The sequence below is a fragment of the Rana temporaria genome, chromosome 4 (assembly GCF_905171775.1).
Source record: "Rana temporaria chromosome 4, aRanTem1.1, whole genome shotgun sequence".
Taxonomy (NCBI): domain Eukaryota; kingdom Metazoa; phylum Chordata; class Amphibia; order Anura; family Ranidae; genus Rana; species Rana temporaria.
The window spans coordinates 261,755,554-261,772,319 of record NC_053492.1 but is presented as its reverse complement, the minus strand read 5'-3'; the positions used below and the strand labels follow the sequence as shown (position 1 = coordinate 261,772,319).

Below are 16,766 nucleotides of genomic sequence, written 5' to 3'. Positions count from 1 at the left end.
GGAGCACAAAAGGTGCAAATAGTACTGAGCAGAAAGCAAGGGTAAGAAACAATATTGAGAGGAGAGTATGGTTGCGGTATCTAAGAGACACCCTGTAGGAAATTCAGAAAATGGAGACAACCAATACACAAGGGGAGCAAATGAAGATGCAATAGTGGCAGGGGGGTTTCTGGAGCAACCAATATTTGTAGAAGGGATGGGGAAAACTCAATACAGGAGCTGTTAAAATAAGGTAGAGAAAGGCAATAGGCCTAATGGGGACGTAACGTATTGTACTATAATCTGGTATGAAGGAATGAAGGTACCAGTGGAGTACTAAGGGGGTGCTGGCAGTGTTGTTGTTTTTTTTAAATGACGCTGCAATACCTAAAGTATTAGCACTACAGCACTGCTTTTCCTTGTCTAACAGGTACTGTACAGAGCAGAGGGAGATTCCGCCTCCAATTACATGACATAGCTGAGAGGAGAAGCTCCCTTCACTCTGAAATGCTGCTGCATCAAGTTAGTTGAGGGGGAGATTTGTTCTGAAGGGGGAGGAGGTCTGTGCTGGGGATTGCCTGTATTGAGGGAAGGAAAATATGTTCTAAGGCAGGGGAAGGCAACCTTTCAGAGGTTTACATGGACAACATGGAGGAAATCAAAGATTCCTGGGTAGAATCCTTTAAAAAAATATAGTTATCAAGCCCCTAATAAAAACACAGCATAGTATCCAGCACACCCCCCCCCCCACGGTAGTGTCCACTGCTCACCTTCACATCATCCCCCCCACAGCAGTGTCCTCTGCCCCACTGCCCCCCCCATACAGTGGTGTCTTCTTCCTCTGCACACCAATGTTCTGCCCCCTTCATATAACTACCCCACACTGTAGTGTCCTGTGCCTCCCATAGCAGTGTCCTCTGCCCTCCTTCACATCACCTCCACTGTAGTGTCCTCTGCCCCCCCCTTAACAATGTCCCGTGCACTCCCAAAACAGAGTCCTGTGCCTCCCTTCACATCACCTCATCATACACTGGTGAACACTGTGCAGCAGCAAGAGGTGTCACAGTATTGGATGGAGGGCAGGAGCGGGAGCTGCCAGAGTTAACTGTTCACATGAACAAGCTGCTGATTGGTTGCCAGGACCACCCAGCTTCCTAGAAACCAATCACCTGCTGGTTAATGTGGCAGTTCCCATACTGTGTTATATCCCACTCTCTGCTCTGCAGTGGGGGGGGGGGGGGCTAAAAGAGCGTAAGGACCAGGAAAAGCAGGGGAAGGCTTTATTCCTGATCTACCTGTCAGCTGCCTGTGGTCTACTAATAGATCAGGATCCACAGCTTGCCTATTCATGTTCTAAGGGCTTAGTCTGGGGGGGGCAGGATCTGTACTGGGGACAGGAGTCTGTGCTGGGGATTAAGCTGGGAGGGAGGGCCTGTTCTGGGGGGATCTGTACTGAGAGTTAGACTGGGAGGGGTCTGTACTAGGGGTTACGCTAGGAAGGGCATTTGTACTAGGGGGGTTAGACTTGGAAAGAGGCTGTGCTGGTAAGAGGGTTCTGTGCTGTGGGTTGGGGTGGGAGGGAGTCTGTACTTAGGGGGTGAACTGAGAGGATTTATACTGGGGGGAGGGGGTAATTTATGGTTGTATTCAGTGCACTGGGCTTCGTGTTACCTACCCCTGCACTCTGTCTGATACACACTCCTGACATCTGTACTCTCTGCGTTACCCATGCCTGACCCTTGTACTCTGTGCACTACACACACCTGTGCCCTGCATTGTTGAGTCCTGCATTTTCTACATTATGCACTCCAGAGCCCTGCATTTACTCCTCGGACCTGCACTCTGTGTCTTACCAACTTCTGAGCCCTAAACCCTCTGCGTTATGCATTTTTGAGCCCTGCATCCTCCCCCTCCTACATGGTCTCTCTTGGCAAGGCCAGATAATACACATTGAGGGTAGTACTGCTGTCCATGTTCAGTTTGGTCTATATTGGTGGAGAGAACATTTGCTTGTTGATCAGAGCTAGCCAGGTAACATGACATTATCATCACACATGTGGGCGTGTATACAGATTTTAAATGACAGGCCAGTCCCTCCCTCCTCCTCCATGCCCAGTAACTAAAAAACAAAAGAACACAGTTGGTGGAATGTAACATCTTGATTGATGAATGATCCCCCTCCCATAATTGCATGAGGACACAGGCTGTAGTGGAAATCTGCTCCTGCCTGAACACTCAGGCAGACCCTGCAGTTTATCATGTGACCGTGGTATACAGATCAACCAAAAAGGTATATAGTGACAGTAGTTTAAAGTAAAAAGAAGATTTATAAGCTGTGTGCACAGTGTGTGTGTGGTGGGGGTTTGGGTGATGAACTATTTTCATATTACTGAGTTTAGTAACACTTTAAGGTAGGCAGTGTGTAAAAAAACCTATGAAATTGAGCTGATTCAGTTAAAAAAAAAAAAAATTGTAGATTGTTGCGTCATTTGTTGCTAAACTGTTTTGGAAGTATATTTTATGAGTACAAGGAGTGTGGCATTTGTGTTCTGTTTATAGAGTTATCAGCCTCAGGTTTTATTAAACCATGGCGCTTTACGCACCTCCCACCGTTCAATTTAGCCACACACACAATTCTGCAAGGTGTACTGCACACTCCTCTTTATTCCTAAAGTAATTATTATTATTTTTTTTGGTGCAGGTTGAGCAAAAGGGGGATGGTTAAAAAACATAATTGGCCCAGGTGCCAGATTTGCTAGTTACGCCACTGAAAGGAGCAATTACTTGAGCGTAGTATAATATAGATAGATACAATTATGGTACTGTAGACAGCAAATGACAGACCCGTAGCCTCATTATTGAGGCACTTTTACTATCAAGTATTGTTTTAAAATGAAAAGTCTGTTAATTTCATAAGATTCTACTGCCACTAATTTAATAACAATGGAGCTGTAAATTAAATAAATGAAGATCATACAGGCTTTTAATTAAAACATTTGCTGGATAGATATAGAAAGAATAGCACATTCTGGGAGACCTGTTCTACTTTTCTTTGTGCTATATAAAGCCTATTTCATTATGTAATAATACTTCAAAATGACAACTGTGGAGCTCAAGTAATCAAGATTTTAAAGAGAAACACTTAGCACTAAATTCCATGTTATTACCTCAAGTTTGTGAAGACAAGGGTTTGTGAACATTGGAATCCAATGACTTTGTAGATTGCTTTACTTTGCAGTAGATATTTTTGTTACGCTTTGTAATTTGCCTTGGTTTTAGGGGTTACCTCCAGCGTAATGTTATTCCATCCATATGTTTGTTTTTGCTATTGGCCTTCCTTTGAAAGGTCTCCCTATGACCCCACTGGGACATATATTTTACCATGTGTATTACTAACTAACACTCGCGCTAGATGGAATAGTAAACAAACATATGATAAACCGCAGCAGCTATTACAAAGGTGCTAGAACCTTAAAAAATGAATATGTGAATTAACAGCACTGGCAGAATATAAAACATCAAAAGTGACAATGTGCTTGTAAATTATTGACCGTGACAATTTACTAAATTCTATACATATAATAATTAAAGTGCTAAGTGCTCCAAAAATGCTTTGTGGTTCAAGATAGGATTTTCAAGTGCCACACTTCCCTCTTGCGACCCCACTCACCAGAGTTAATGGACCCTCAGCTTTGCAGTCTAGGGATCAATAGGGCTGTGATCTAAAAGAACTGATATAAAAAAAAATGGACTCTCAGAGAAGCTTCCGTGTAGATATTCATGTGAATGGACTGAGGGAGATCATTCATAATGGAAAACAAAAGATAAAAAAGCCAATAGTGAAGTACTGCCGGTACTGATTCAATGCGCAAGCAAAGAAACGCCACTCACGAGATGGCTATGTAAAACAGCCATCAGTAAGTTCCGGGTTCGCCGATGTACGGCGTGCATTCCACGGATATCGGAAGTTGCATCACTGGTTAGTAAAATAGATGGAGGAGTTTCGCCCCTCCTCCAGGACGTCATCAAGGACATCCCTTCTGGTTTCGCATGGTGTGATTAATATACAAAGGAGCCGTTACCTCCTTTCCAATTAGCCAATGGTGTGAAACAAAAACCATCTGGTGTAATGAAACACCAACTTCCTTTAGATCACATCACTTCCTGTTATTGCCAAGTGATAACAAAAAACTTTATTGCCAAATACAAAAAAAAAATAAAGCCCATTAGTGCCCTAAGTATATTTAGAGATCTGCCCATGTAAATTAATGTAGGTTACCGTGAAAAATATTAAGAATAATTTACAGGTGTACGTTAGTGATTGAGCAATAATAATCATGAAAGAAAGAGGGGAAAAAAAAGGATTGTATACTTTTAAAAAATGTTGACTGTTATATTACGGCATATTTAAAGTCCCTTATCTCACTCTCCACTCGCTTTGGGTGTAGTCAGGAGAGGTGTATTGTTCTTTCCCATGTACTCCTTAAAGCAGATCCGTTTTGATTGACTCCTCTAGCTCAGCTGGGATCGCTCTGTTGATCCCCACTGAGCCAGCGGATGACAGGTTCATCTCTGCAGTTCTCTTGGTGGACGGCTAACAGTTCTTTATGGATATTTACTCTCAGTTTACCCCCACTAGGATCATTGCATTTGAGGCTCTACGTTCCTCTCACAATATTCCTATCCGAGAACACTATAGCTACCTACAGTTTCGACATTTCCTCCAACAGTTATTAAAATCTAGACCCATACCCTACACTTTGACTCCCTTTGAAAGGCTCTTTAGGGCCCAACCTCAAACATCTGGCTTGATATTATTAATTTAGTCCTCTATTATCTCCTCTAAAAAAAACACCTTTACAAGCTTATCACCTTCAGTGGGAGGTGGAATTGGGGAGGCAGCTGAATCCGGAGGACTGGCAGGTCATGACTGTAACACTATCTAAATGGTCAAAAAAAAAAAATATTCTCAAAAATGTTTACAAGGTACTTTACAGGTGGTACTACACATCGGCTAGGTTGGCTTGTTTCATTCCAAACTACTCTCCTTTGTTTTTCCAAGGATGATCTCAGGAGGGCACTATGGTGCACATTTGGTGGACATGCCCGAAGGTTTGCAGATTGTGGGTCAGGGTCTATTCTCTTCTCCGCAACATATTCCATACTAGCCTCAAAAGGGACCCCTATGAAGCTCTCCACTGCAAACCGATATCAGAATTGCTTCATCTGGAGCTCATCACATATTAGCCCCTATGTTAATCCAGCCCTGATTGCAACTAGTGGATTAATCTCCAGAAACTCAAATGTTTGGTAATCTGGTGGGATTCTACCCATGTAGGAGGTGTAATGTACCAGAATTCTAATACTATTTGAACAACTACATTCAGCGCTACTTCCAAACAATTCACCATCCGATATTGAATATTTCACTTAAGAGATAGAGGGCCTTGTTACTGTATATCAAAAACAGCTAAATGCATAGCACTGATAGCAGGCACCCTACACTTCCAAAGGTGCTTGTTGTCTATTAATACCACTTTAACCATTTTTAACACATGTAAAAATGTATTACTGCCCAGCTGCATTAAATGTAGAAGTTCTTTCTTTAATACAAAAGAAGAATATAGCTATAAATACATTTATTTCAATCGTAAAGATGGTCCTAATTGGCAAAACTTCATTTTAAAAAAGTACATTAATATTAAAGGTGAACTTTTAATAACATTTCTTTAGTTCAATACACAACAGAATCTATCGACATATTGTTCTAGCTGTTTCCTGTAAAAATGCTTACGTTTTATTTTTTTGACCTTTTCATCTGCCTCATCCATCTCTTTTGCTGACAGCTGTTCACTGTTGCCAGGGGCGTTCTATGCAAATGGGGAGGAATGGAAATATTCCCTTGTACTGTATTTTTGGGCAATGAAATAAAAAAAAGCCATTTTTATACTACACAAAGTTTAACCATATTATTTTATACTTAGGATTTCGGGTTCAGGTTATTTTGTAAACAGTCTGCCACTCAATGGCAGCGTTCACAATGATAATTTTTTTATCGTAAAAAAAGTAACAAAGCTTACGTGCTGTGACCAACCTTTGCCTTAGTAATAGAAGATTTTTAAAAATATTTGAATTAAATATTAACCACTTCCTGCCCGCGCTATGGCTGAAAGACAGCTACAGCGCAAGCTTAAAATGGCGGGAGGGTGTTCATAGACGTCATCCCTTGAACGCGCTGCTTGCGCCCCGCGCGGCTTTCTCAGTGATTATCGAGTCCTCAGCTGATCACAGAACAAGTTAAAAGGCCAATCACAGTGGTCCTTTATCATGTGATCAGTTGTCAACCAATGACAGCTGATCAAGGAAGTAAACAGAGGCCGGTAATCTGCTTTTTTTTCTCCTCTTGATCAACCTGAGGAGAAAAGAAGAAAACCGGTAACCAGCTTCTGTTACAGGGACATCGGTCCCAATCTGTGCCCAACCAATGCTGCTAATCAGTGCCAACCAGTGCCACCTATCTGTGTCCACCAGTGCTGCTAATCCATGCCCACCAGTGCTGCTAGTCCATGCCCACTAGTGCTGCTAATCAGTGCCACCTATCAGTGCCCACCAGTGCCACCTATCAGTGCATATCAGTGCCGCCAATCAGTGCCACCTATCATGCCACATATCAGTGCTTCCAATTAGTGCCACCTACCAGTGCGTATCAGTGCCGCTTATCAGTGCCACCTATTAGTGCTGCCTATCAGTGCCCATCAGTACAACATCAGTGCCACCTATCATAGGCCATCAGTACCACCTATCAGTGCCCATCAGTGCCACCTATCAGTGCATCCTCATCAGTGCTCACCAGTGGTGATTAAATACCACCAAAAAAAAGCTCTATTTGTGTAACACTATAGTGTTGCATGACCGCGCAATTGCCATTCAAAATGTGACAGCACTGAAAGCTGAAAATTGGCCTGGTCAGGAAGGGGGTATAAGTGCCCAGTAAGCAAGTGGTTAAAATGCAGGTGGAATGCATCTATAGAAGCAATTGTAACATTTTTGTTTAGTTTCTGTTTCCATGTCTTTGAGCTCAGCAAAATGGCCTACCAAAGGATAACCAGAAATTAATTGTCTTTTTCCCTTTTATTATACCAGTGGAAGAATCATAACAGATCAACTGACATTGTAAAAAATTGGCATGGGTGATAGCTCTCTGTTGTATGTATACTGTGAGCTGTGATAGTGCAGTGTTATAATAAAGGGACAAAATTCATAAGAAGAGATGGAGCTTCACGACACCAAGAAATGACACATGTATGAAATATACTGAGAAAGGTCGTTTTCCCAAATCTCTTGGTTGCTGTAAATGAGCCATATATTTAGTGTTGTACCACGCTTCATACGTAGGGGGAGATTTACTAAAACTGAAGCACTCAGAATCTAGTGCAGCTGTACATGGTAGCCAATTAGCTTCTAAATTCAGCTTTAAAAATAAAACCTGGAAGCTGATTGGTTTCTATGTAGAGCTGCATCAGATTTTGCAAATTCAATTTTAGTAAATCTCCCCCTGTAGAGTATGTCTGAGAAGGTTGTATACCTTGAGAGAAGACCCAACATCTTCATACACATGCTTCTTGTGTTTATTAGCTAGAAGGCATTTTCATGCTCACATGTACGCTACATTGCATTTAATATTTGTAGGAACAATTTGTGTTATTAACAATGAGGAAATGTCATGGGACTCTGTATCAGTGGCTGGCTCAAAGGAGTTTAGCCTCTTAGCCTCTTTCCATATTGGCACATCTGCAAGGTTGATCACCAAGCCACGCTGCCTGCGTCTATAGATACAGACAGTGCGGCTTGGCAACTCTCTTGTCACAGGATTTAATTAACAGCAGCATAAGTCAATGGCTCCTGCTGTTGCCTCACTGTTCTATGAGTAGGGAGAGGGCCAAGAGAGACACTGCTCTTGGGGACAACTGCTGGATCAAGATAAGTGTAAGTGGGGGGGTGAATAGGGTAGTCGCACCCAGAAGGTTTTGTACTTTAACGCATAGAGTGCATTAAGGTAAAAAAACCTTCTACCTTTAAAACCCCTTTAGTGTTATTTTTAAACTAGTGTAATTACCTGAATTTGATCGTACACACGATCGTTTTTCGACATGAAAAAAGAAACAATGTTTTTCAGCATGTCCAAAAAACTACATTTTTCCAACTTCATACGGTGACATACAACACGTACGACGGGACTCTAAAGGGGAAGTTCTATTCGCCTTTGGGCTGCTTTTAGCTGATTCCTTGTTAGTAAAAGACGATTTGCGCTGTTGTCTGTTACAGCGTGATGAATGTGCTTACTCCACTATGAATGGTAGTTTTACCAGAACGAGCGCTCCCGTCTCATAACTTGCTTCTGGGCATGCGCGGGTTTAAAACGCCATTTTAGCCCACACACGATCATTTTTTACAACCCGAAAAAACTACATTTTTAAAAACGACGTTAAAAAATGCAGCATGTTCGAATTTTTTTTTGTCGTTTTTCAGAAGCCCGAAAAATGATGTGAAGCCCACACACGATCATTTAAATTACGTTTTTAAAACCGTTGTTTTTTTTTTCATGCCGAAAAACGGCATGAGTGTAGTTGACTGCTTCACTTTCATTTTCCATTCAGCAGGCTGTGGGTGGAGAAAGGATGTCAATGTATCCCTTTTTCAGTCTATAAGGGCTCGTTTACACATGTGGCGGCTCTAACCACCCTACTGTAGAGCCATCTATGGTGGATTGTTTATTAGAGGGTGGTTGACAGGCAGTTAGGAGACAATATGTTGCCTCTTCACTGCATGTTTTAACCCTAAAAAGTCAGTACCACCACTCCCAAGCTTGTGCAATGTACACATGTGAATGGGTTGCATTTGCGGGCAGTACTGCCTGACAAATACAACAGTGGGTATAGTTTTTGTCATGGCCGAGGTATGTGTGCAACCCTCTTTGGCTAGATAAAGGCAGCAGAGGGTGGCAACCGCTGGTCAGCAGCCTGTTTTTACCTCTTCATGGTCGCATGTGTAGAAACGTTGTGATATCTGCTTGAATGTATTGTGTGAGGGGACTTTGTAAATCTCAGGACTGGTGGGACAGAAATTCAAATCCATTGACAGGTAAAACAGCTACTTATTATGTATTTCCTGTATCTTTAGCTGTTTGCCTGGAGTTCAGCTTTAAATCTGTGCTATTCATCAATATCTGCCCTAGCCTGAAAAGTATACACATTTTCAATTGTGTGTTCATACTTTACAAAAAAAACATGCCACAGTCACTGTAAATTATGCACACTTAAAGTAAATTATTTAAACTACAAGACTTCACTTTGACTAAATGCTTCCCTTGTCACCTTTGTAACCTCTCTGATTACCTGAAGGGTAAAACACTGATTTCCCCTTAGTTATTTTAGAAGGGAAATTGACTTCTTGGGAAATGGTTAGCCCTAGATGCTCACTTCCATTAAATATAAAAAAAAAATTATAGAAAATAAGATAGTGGCTTCCATAAAATCTCTGGGCCAGAAAGCAGAAAACCTTAGGAATGTTTCTGCTTGCTGTTTAATCAGAGAAAACAATTGTGCATTCTTTAATTCCAAGAAATTAGTGAATAAAGTTAGTTTTGAAGTGTGATCTTGACTACTGGAATATATCAGTGGTTGGTGCTCTGTTGTGGTGTCACACATAGAGAGTGTATAAATATAATATATATATATATATATATATATATATATGCCTATATATATATATATATAGGCATAACATGCTGGTTGCTGCAACTAGCACACATTGCTGCTATACTTTAATGCCTTGTGTACATGTCCAGCTGAGTTAACTAGCCCTCTCCAGTGGTTAACTTTTTGTAGGCCGTTTGCAGGCAGCTCAGAAGCAACATATCACCTCCTGAACCTTTTTTCTGTGTATTCGATATTTACCTATGGGAAACAACATTGTCACATCACCAAAAAGTTACAGAATCAGGAATGTGTGCAGACAACGGTACACAACATAGTTTAAGAGGCCAAAAGTCGTGAACATTCCATCTGTACATCAATACAAAGAAATGCAAAAATCTGGAACATGTGCAACCATGCTGTGCAGTATACCACCTAACACCTTAGCAAATGCTGTACCCAAATTTTCTCCTCAATGTTTTAACTATTGAAAACCTGTCATTCTGCAACCACATTTAATGCACTAGAAAGGATTTAGTGGCAGTTCCACCTGCCAACGTGACATTTTGTATACATTTTGCAACCACAGTTATGTGTACGAACATGGCCAACTTGAAATTCGGCAATCAGGGGGTGTTATACACGTGGGTTGCAGGAATTCAGAGGCAACATTTCAAAGCCTGTCAACTGCCTTTACAAAATTATCTACCGCAGATAACTTTTAAGTAAACTCTACAGCATAGGTAAACAAGGCCTAAAGCACCACAAACGCTGGAAATTCCATCTAGAGAGACAATAAAGGCAGGATCACGGTTTGCTTGGGAATAAAAATATATCTATGATGCCTCACAGCTGATATAATTACAATATACTCTTTATTAGGGCACATACAGCAAAGCTGAATTACTGGGGAAGATATACTAATATTGGATAGTGCAAAACCTTGTGCAGCTCTGCATAGAAACCAATTAGCTGCCAGGTTTTATTGTCAAAGTCTGAGGCCTCGTACACACGACCGAGAATCTCGTCGTAAAAAAAAACGTCCTCGACGAGGTTCCTGTCAAGCTTGACGAGAATCTTGTCAAGCTTTCCTTGCATACACACTGTCAAGACAAAATCTCGTCGTTCTCAAATGCGGTGACGTACAACACGTACGCCGGCACTATAAAGGGCAAGTTCGATTCCACTGGCGCCACCCTTGGGGCTGCTTTTGCTAATCTCATGTTACTGCATGTTAAGTAAAAGTTTGGTGAGAGACAATTTGTGCTTTTCAGTCTGTTACAGCGTGACGAATGTGCTATCTCCATTACAAAAACGACTTTTACCAAAGGTGCGCTCTCGTCTCATACTTTATTCTGAGCATGCACGGATTTCTAAGCATACACACGAACGTGTTTCTCGTCGTAAACCAGCCCGACGAGTAAATTGAGACTCCCGACGAGAAAAACATGTTCTCTTTTTTTCTCGTCGAGATCCACGACAGTTTTCTCGACGAAAAACATACACACGACAAAAATGTTGCTCTGCCAGCATTTTTCTTGATGGAAAACAATCGTGTGTACGAGGCCTAACTGAACCAACTGAAGTTAGAAGTTGATTAGCTACCATGCACAGCTGCACCAGTGCTCCAGTTTAAGTAAATCTCCCCCACTGTGTTGTTCTGTAGGTTACAAGCCTTTTACATTAAGATGATGAAAACATACATAAAGGCCAATATGAAAACATCTGCGAGAGCATGTTTATAAAAAGCTTTATTACCTCCCCACTAATACCAGTGATCAATTTAATAAAAATAAATCTGTTACCAATAGATAGCCATGCAAAGCCTTTCTTCTCATTTTTCTTTCACTTTAATATATTCATATGACTGCTATTTTTGGTTATTGCTGGTTAGCCACACAAAATTCTTTCCTACATTCACTATCCCATAGACTTTCCCTACTCCCTTACCTTATCCAAATTTTCATAATAATATGAACTAGAAGTATTATCTCTTCATATTGTACATTATATTAAAAAAAAGCCCATGGCCTGCCTTGATCATACTAAGTACCACTGACAATGATTTGAGTCATATGATTATAATGTTCTTTCCATTAATTTCTCAGTGGTTTTCTTTCAAAAGATGTTCTGAAAAAACGAAAAAACACAAAGGTCTTGCTAAATCTGCACGGCAACATCCATTTAAAATTAATGTTAAGTTTTTAATAAAAAACAACGTTTAGAGATGTCCTTAGAAAACTAAAAATCGCAGAGCAATGAAAATATGTACTGTTTTAATAGTGGATCCTGTGAAGAAACGCTCAAGTCTAGCTAACTCATCGAGTGTACAGTATATGTCGTTTCCTGAAGTTTCTCTGAATTGTTACTAAACATACGTTAGTTCTGCTTCTTCAGCTTGGTGCTAATAGTTTTTATGTTACTATTTAGATCCTACTATTGGAGAATGTAAAAACTGTTCTTACACAAAATCATCCTTTCCACACTCAAGCCTCCTTTGGCCAAAGTCTAATCAGCTGTATGTTCCGATTGGATGGGTTAAATTTGTTAAGAGGGACTGGTCAAATTTTTTTTTTTTTTCTGAAAATACAGTTATCCTTTAAAACCATAAACTGTCACATAACCCTTAGCTCAAGCCTCCTAAGCATATAATCCCACTGTATCACTTTACCCTTCAATTTTCCCAGTATGTGCGCATTATTGTCTGCATAACTTGAGCACATTGGTGTATGTTTTTATGCATGCTGCACTGCAAAGTTCTTCCTATGCACTCCAGTGTGTTGTGGTGTGTTAAGAGTGTTGTAACATTATGCACACAAATGCAACATGTTCTGTTATTTCTGTGGACACCAACACAGTGGAATTGATTTACTAAAGGTCAATAGACTGTTAACTTTGCAAATCATTTTTTCACCTTAGTTTGGTGAATGGGTTGACATTTCACTTTGCAAAGATTACCCAATCACATGCAAGGAAGAAAAAAAGCACTATTTTTTCTTGCGTAGTATTAGATGATAGAAGTTAGCAGAGCTTTACCTCATTCACGAAGCTAAGAGAAAATTCCCTTGCAAAGTGAACAGCCTATTTGTCTTTAGTAAATTAACCACAGTGCATTGTTGCGAACCTAAGCCAAAGGACTTAAGGCAAATTATCTTGTTATTGGACTGCAGCTCAGCCCAAAACTACCGATGTGAACAAGCCCTTAACACTACAGTATCACCTTACCTTTTAATTCCACCCCCCAGTACTTTACCTATAGCTATTATCTAATCTCTTATTCCTCAACACTAAGGCTCCCTTCGTTCCCATTTTTTTTCAATGATAACCATTCATATATGCGCAACTTAAAGTTGCAGCGACTTCAAAGTAGTTCATGCACTACTTCGGTCTGACTTTCATGCTACTTGAGGGCCATAGACTTCAATGTTAACTCTCAAAAACTACATGAAAGTCATCCTAAATGTTATACAACGCAACAGTTGTGCATTATCATGTCCATGTCAAAGCCAAAGTCATATCCAAGTCGCACCCATCCAGAGTTGCATCAAAGTTGCACTACAAAGTCAATGCAACTTTTAAAGTCGTACAAGTGTGAATGGAGCCTTAAAGTACATGTGAACCCTTACCTTGTAAAACAACCAATTTAGTTTAAAATAGAAATGCAATACAAAATGTTTGTATATATATATATTTACAAAGTACATAAAAAAATTTTTTTTCCATAAGTGATCACATAATCTCTGTTTTCAGCTGCATACGGGGCTTAGACAGGTGAGGGTAAAAAAACAGCAGTACACCAATCTTCCCAGTGAAGAGGTGGGTCAGCACAAGTCTGATCATTGGTGGACAGGCAGGCTGTTATCCCAGCACAGCCAAAAAACTGACCACACTAAGGTGCATGGGCTCTCAGGACTAGCATGGACAGTCTGAAATAGGAAATCAGAGAGACTGACAAGAACACCAAGTATTTCACACAAAGGAAGCAATACAAAGAGAACAGGATACTACATTGTTGGGGTAACACATTCTTTACGGCAATAGTTTCAAGTGTAACACTTTATCTTTCCCAACATTTATCCCCCAAAGATTGCGTTGACGTGATCATTTATTCCCCAAGCTTGTAAACATAATTCACTCAACCAGCTGTTTAAAATTACCTCCTTTCTTCAAAACTGCAGTCTAAGCATGTTAAACATTGCTTTTACTGATATACAAATGTAACATTTTTGTCAAATGTCTACTGCTAAACCCTCATCTCCAACAATTCCCACTGACTGCTAATGTACACTTACTGTTCTGTAGAGAGTGATACATGATTGCCAAAAGGGGCACAGAGGTGTATTGGACACATAAACTGTGACCATGACTTCTCTTTCTCTATGTTGCACTATAGGCAAGGTGGTAGCATGCAATTGGGGTATTACTGGTCTAGGGGAAAGGTAATGAGTGAGTGATTTGTTTATAAGCTGAACAATTCATATTTGACATCAGTTGCGAAAACATAGCCAAAAGAAGTGGTTGTTAAACTCTTATGCCGCGTACACACGTGATCCTTTTTCATGACAAGAAAAATGCAATTTTTTAAATTGGTCGTGAAAAACGTTTGTGTGTACGCTTTAACGACGGGGGGAAAACACGCAAGCTCAGAAGCAAGTTATGAGACGGGAAATTCGCATAATCAGCCCAAAGGGTGGTGCCATTCGAATGGAACTTCCACTTTATAGTACCGTCGTACGTGTTGTACATCACCGCGCTTTGCTCGAGCATTTTTTATCATGATCGTGTGTATGCAAGGCAGGCTTGAGAGGAATCACGTCGAGAAAAACTTATTTTTTTTCCATGACATGAAAAATGGTCATGTGTATGCGGCTTTAGCTTCTTCCCCTTACAACTAAACTGTCAATGTATTTACTTAAAAGGAACACATTTTTAACACTTTACATTTGTCTGTACCAAATCCTTACAGGTTTTAGAATACTAGCACCAACAAACTATTTGAATTAGGTGTATTCGAAGTATTAGGTGTATTTTAAAATGGGAATCTAATGTGGATTGGCTGAATAACAATCAAAGATTTGAAGGCTCTGAATTGCCAGATTAAAATGCAAATCAGCCATTTAACCCTTGCCCAAGGAAATATGTGCTTATTCAAACAAAATCCAGTTTATTATTTTGTTTTATTTCATTTTGGTTTTAACTTTGCATTTATTCATGCTTGCAAAAAAAAAAGAATGAACGACTTCTTCCAGAAGGTATAAATCAATGTGTAATTACAGCTATGTTCTTAAACTAAGACTGACTTGATACAGTAAGATAAGCAAGTGTCCAGAGGGAAACTGAACTCAAGTGTGAGAATTTAGCTACATAATTGAGATATGAGGCTGAGCATGCAAAGAAACCAAATACATCAGAAGACTGAATGGTAACTTTGTGACTGTGTGAATAATGCAATGTGAGAAATGGGTATCCCTCATAAGTGATAGGAGGTTATAAGTAAAAGATATAGGTGCACAGGAAGAGAGGATCCAATCACTAGAAAAAGCTTTTCGGATCTCATTGTGTAGAAGAAAACCATTTTCTATGTCTTGGTGTTGAGCCCACTGAGAGAGGAAATACATAAAATGATAACATACAAGAGATACCGTATCATCAAGCTACATTACAATAAACGCTGTAATGTGTCTTACCAGAGAATTTTTGTTCCCTTTAAAAAATACGTAAAAGCAAATGCACTCAAATTGAAACTTTAGTTTTGTCTGTTTTCTGGCAAACTGATTCACATCCTGGTTTTCCTAAATTTTTCTAGTAATTCAGTGTCGAGATACCCCCTATCAGAAACCCCAGAGTTGATTAACTAGTATACTCGTTACATAAGGACATTTTGATATTATGCCCCCCTAGCTGAGTTGTCACTGGTGTCTGATATATGAAGCTGACCAGGGAGCCAACCCATTTTTTTTCCCAGGGCCCATAGTGCACTAAACTATCTTACCCCTTGGTACCTACACATACGCTTTAGTTACAACTCTTCTGCAGTCCAGGAGCCCCAAATTCTGGGCTGCTGTAACCTGCAAAGTTTAATACTTCCTAATGCATGATTCTATTGGTTAATTATACACGCCAATACAATGAAAAGCCAAATGGAACTTTCAACAAGTGAGCAGTAAGCCCATCTCCCCCTCCCTCCAGAAGGCAGTGGCAGTAAGCCAGTCAGTGGCAAGGAGGACTTGTGTATGCAGCCACTGAGGATCCTGGTATATGTAGTCCTTAAAGGAACGCTGTGCAATGGAGGCTATGGGCTGCAAACTTCAAAAGCCAAGATTCCCTGCACACCAGAGGAGGAGAGGACAGACTTTTCCTGGGCTTTCTGAGACTGAACAGGATCTTTTGCTCAACTGCACTCTAACTCCTTGGAAAAATAATGTCGTTTTTCATGCTCCAGGGCTTTTTTTTCACTGTCCTAAAACCAAAAATGAAGAACTAAAGTGTAAAGAAGCAATGAGTTCTTTATTGAATAGATTTACCAAATACTTAATGTAGAAAACCCTTTTCGGATAATGCTATTTGTAATTATATTTCTAGCTAGCTTAGTGATTGAATTTTTGTTGTATGCTGTAATGTATCATTTATTATTTACAATCTTACATGAGCATAAACACATATTTTTGTAATAAAAGATTTTACATAGAGAAATTGTACCTGCTGGTGGTTTCATGAAGGGAGGAGGGATTAAAGGTACCATAATTGGCATGTTTCCATGATCCCTTGACCCCGCTGGTAGTTCTGCAAGCCCATTTCCTGTAGCAAGCCCTGAATAATTTGTATTGAATGGTGCAATAACACTGTCCTCGGATAGTTTTGGTTTTGGCAATGAATTCTCTGTAAGAAAAAAATGCAGCTGTTTTATATTTCCAATATACTTTCAGTGTCTATACATTTTCATTATGTTTCCAACATTGATCTGCAATTCTTATTTTAGTGACTATTTCTTTGTCAGGTACTTTAATGAAAACCTTTGTTTAAAAAATGCAGAGATAGTACTAAATTCAAGAAGCCACCTATGGACTGCATGTATTTGGAAACCCCGACTTC

General features: G+C 40.0%; 1 protein-coding gene across 2 annotated transcripts in view; it reads right to left on the bottom strand.

Annotated features, from left to right (window-relative positions):
• The window catches only part of LOC120937182 (sine oculis binding protein homolog), a 227,935-nt gene that overhangs the window by 126,859 nt on the left and 84,310 nt on the right, over positions 1 to 16,766 (bottom strand). For both annotated transcript variants that reach the window (XM_040350193.1, XM_040350194.1), the window contains one exon: positions 16,374 to 16,553. In XM_040350193.1, the coding sequence (XP_040206127.1) occupies positions 16,374 to 16,553 (180 nt within the window). The remainder of the gene's footprint in view (positions 1 to 16,373; positions 16,554 to 16,766) is intronic.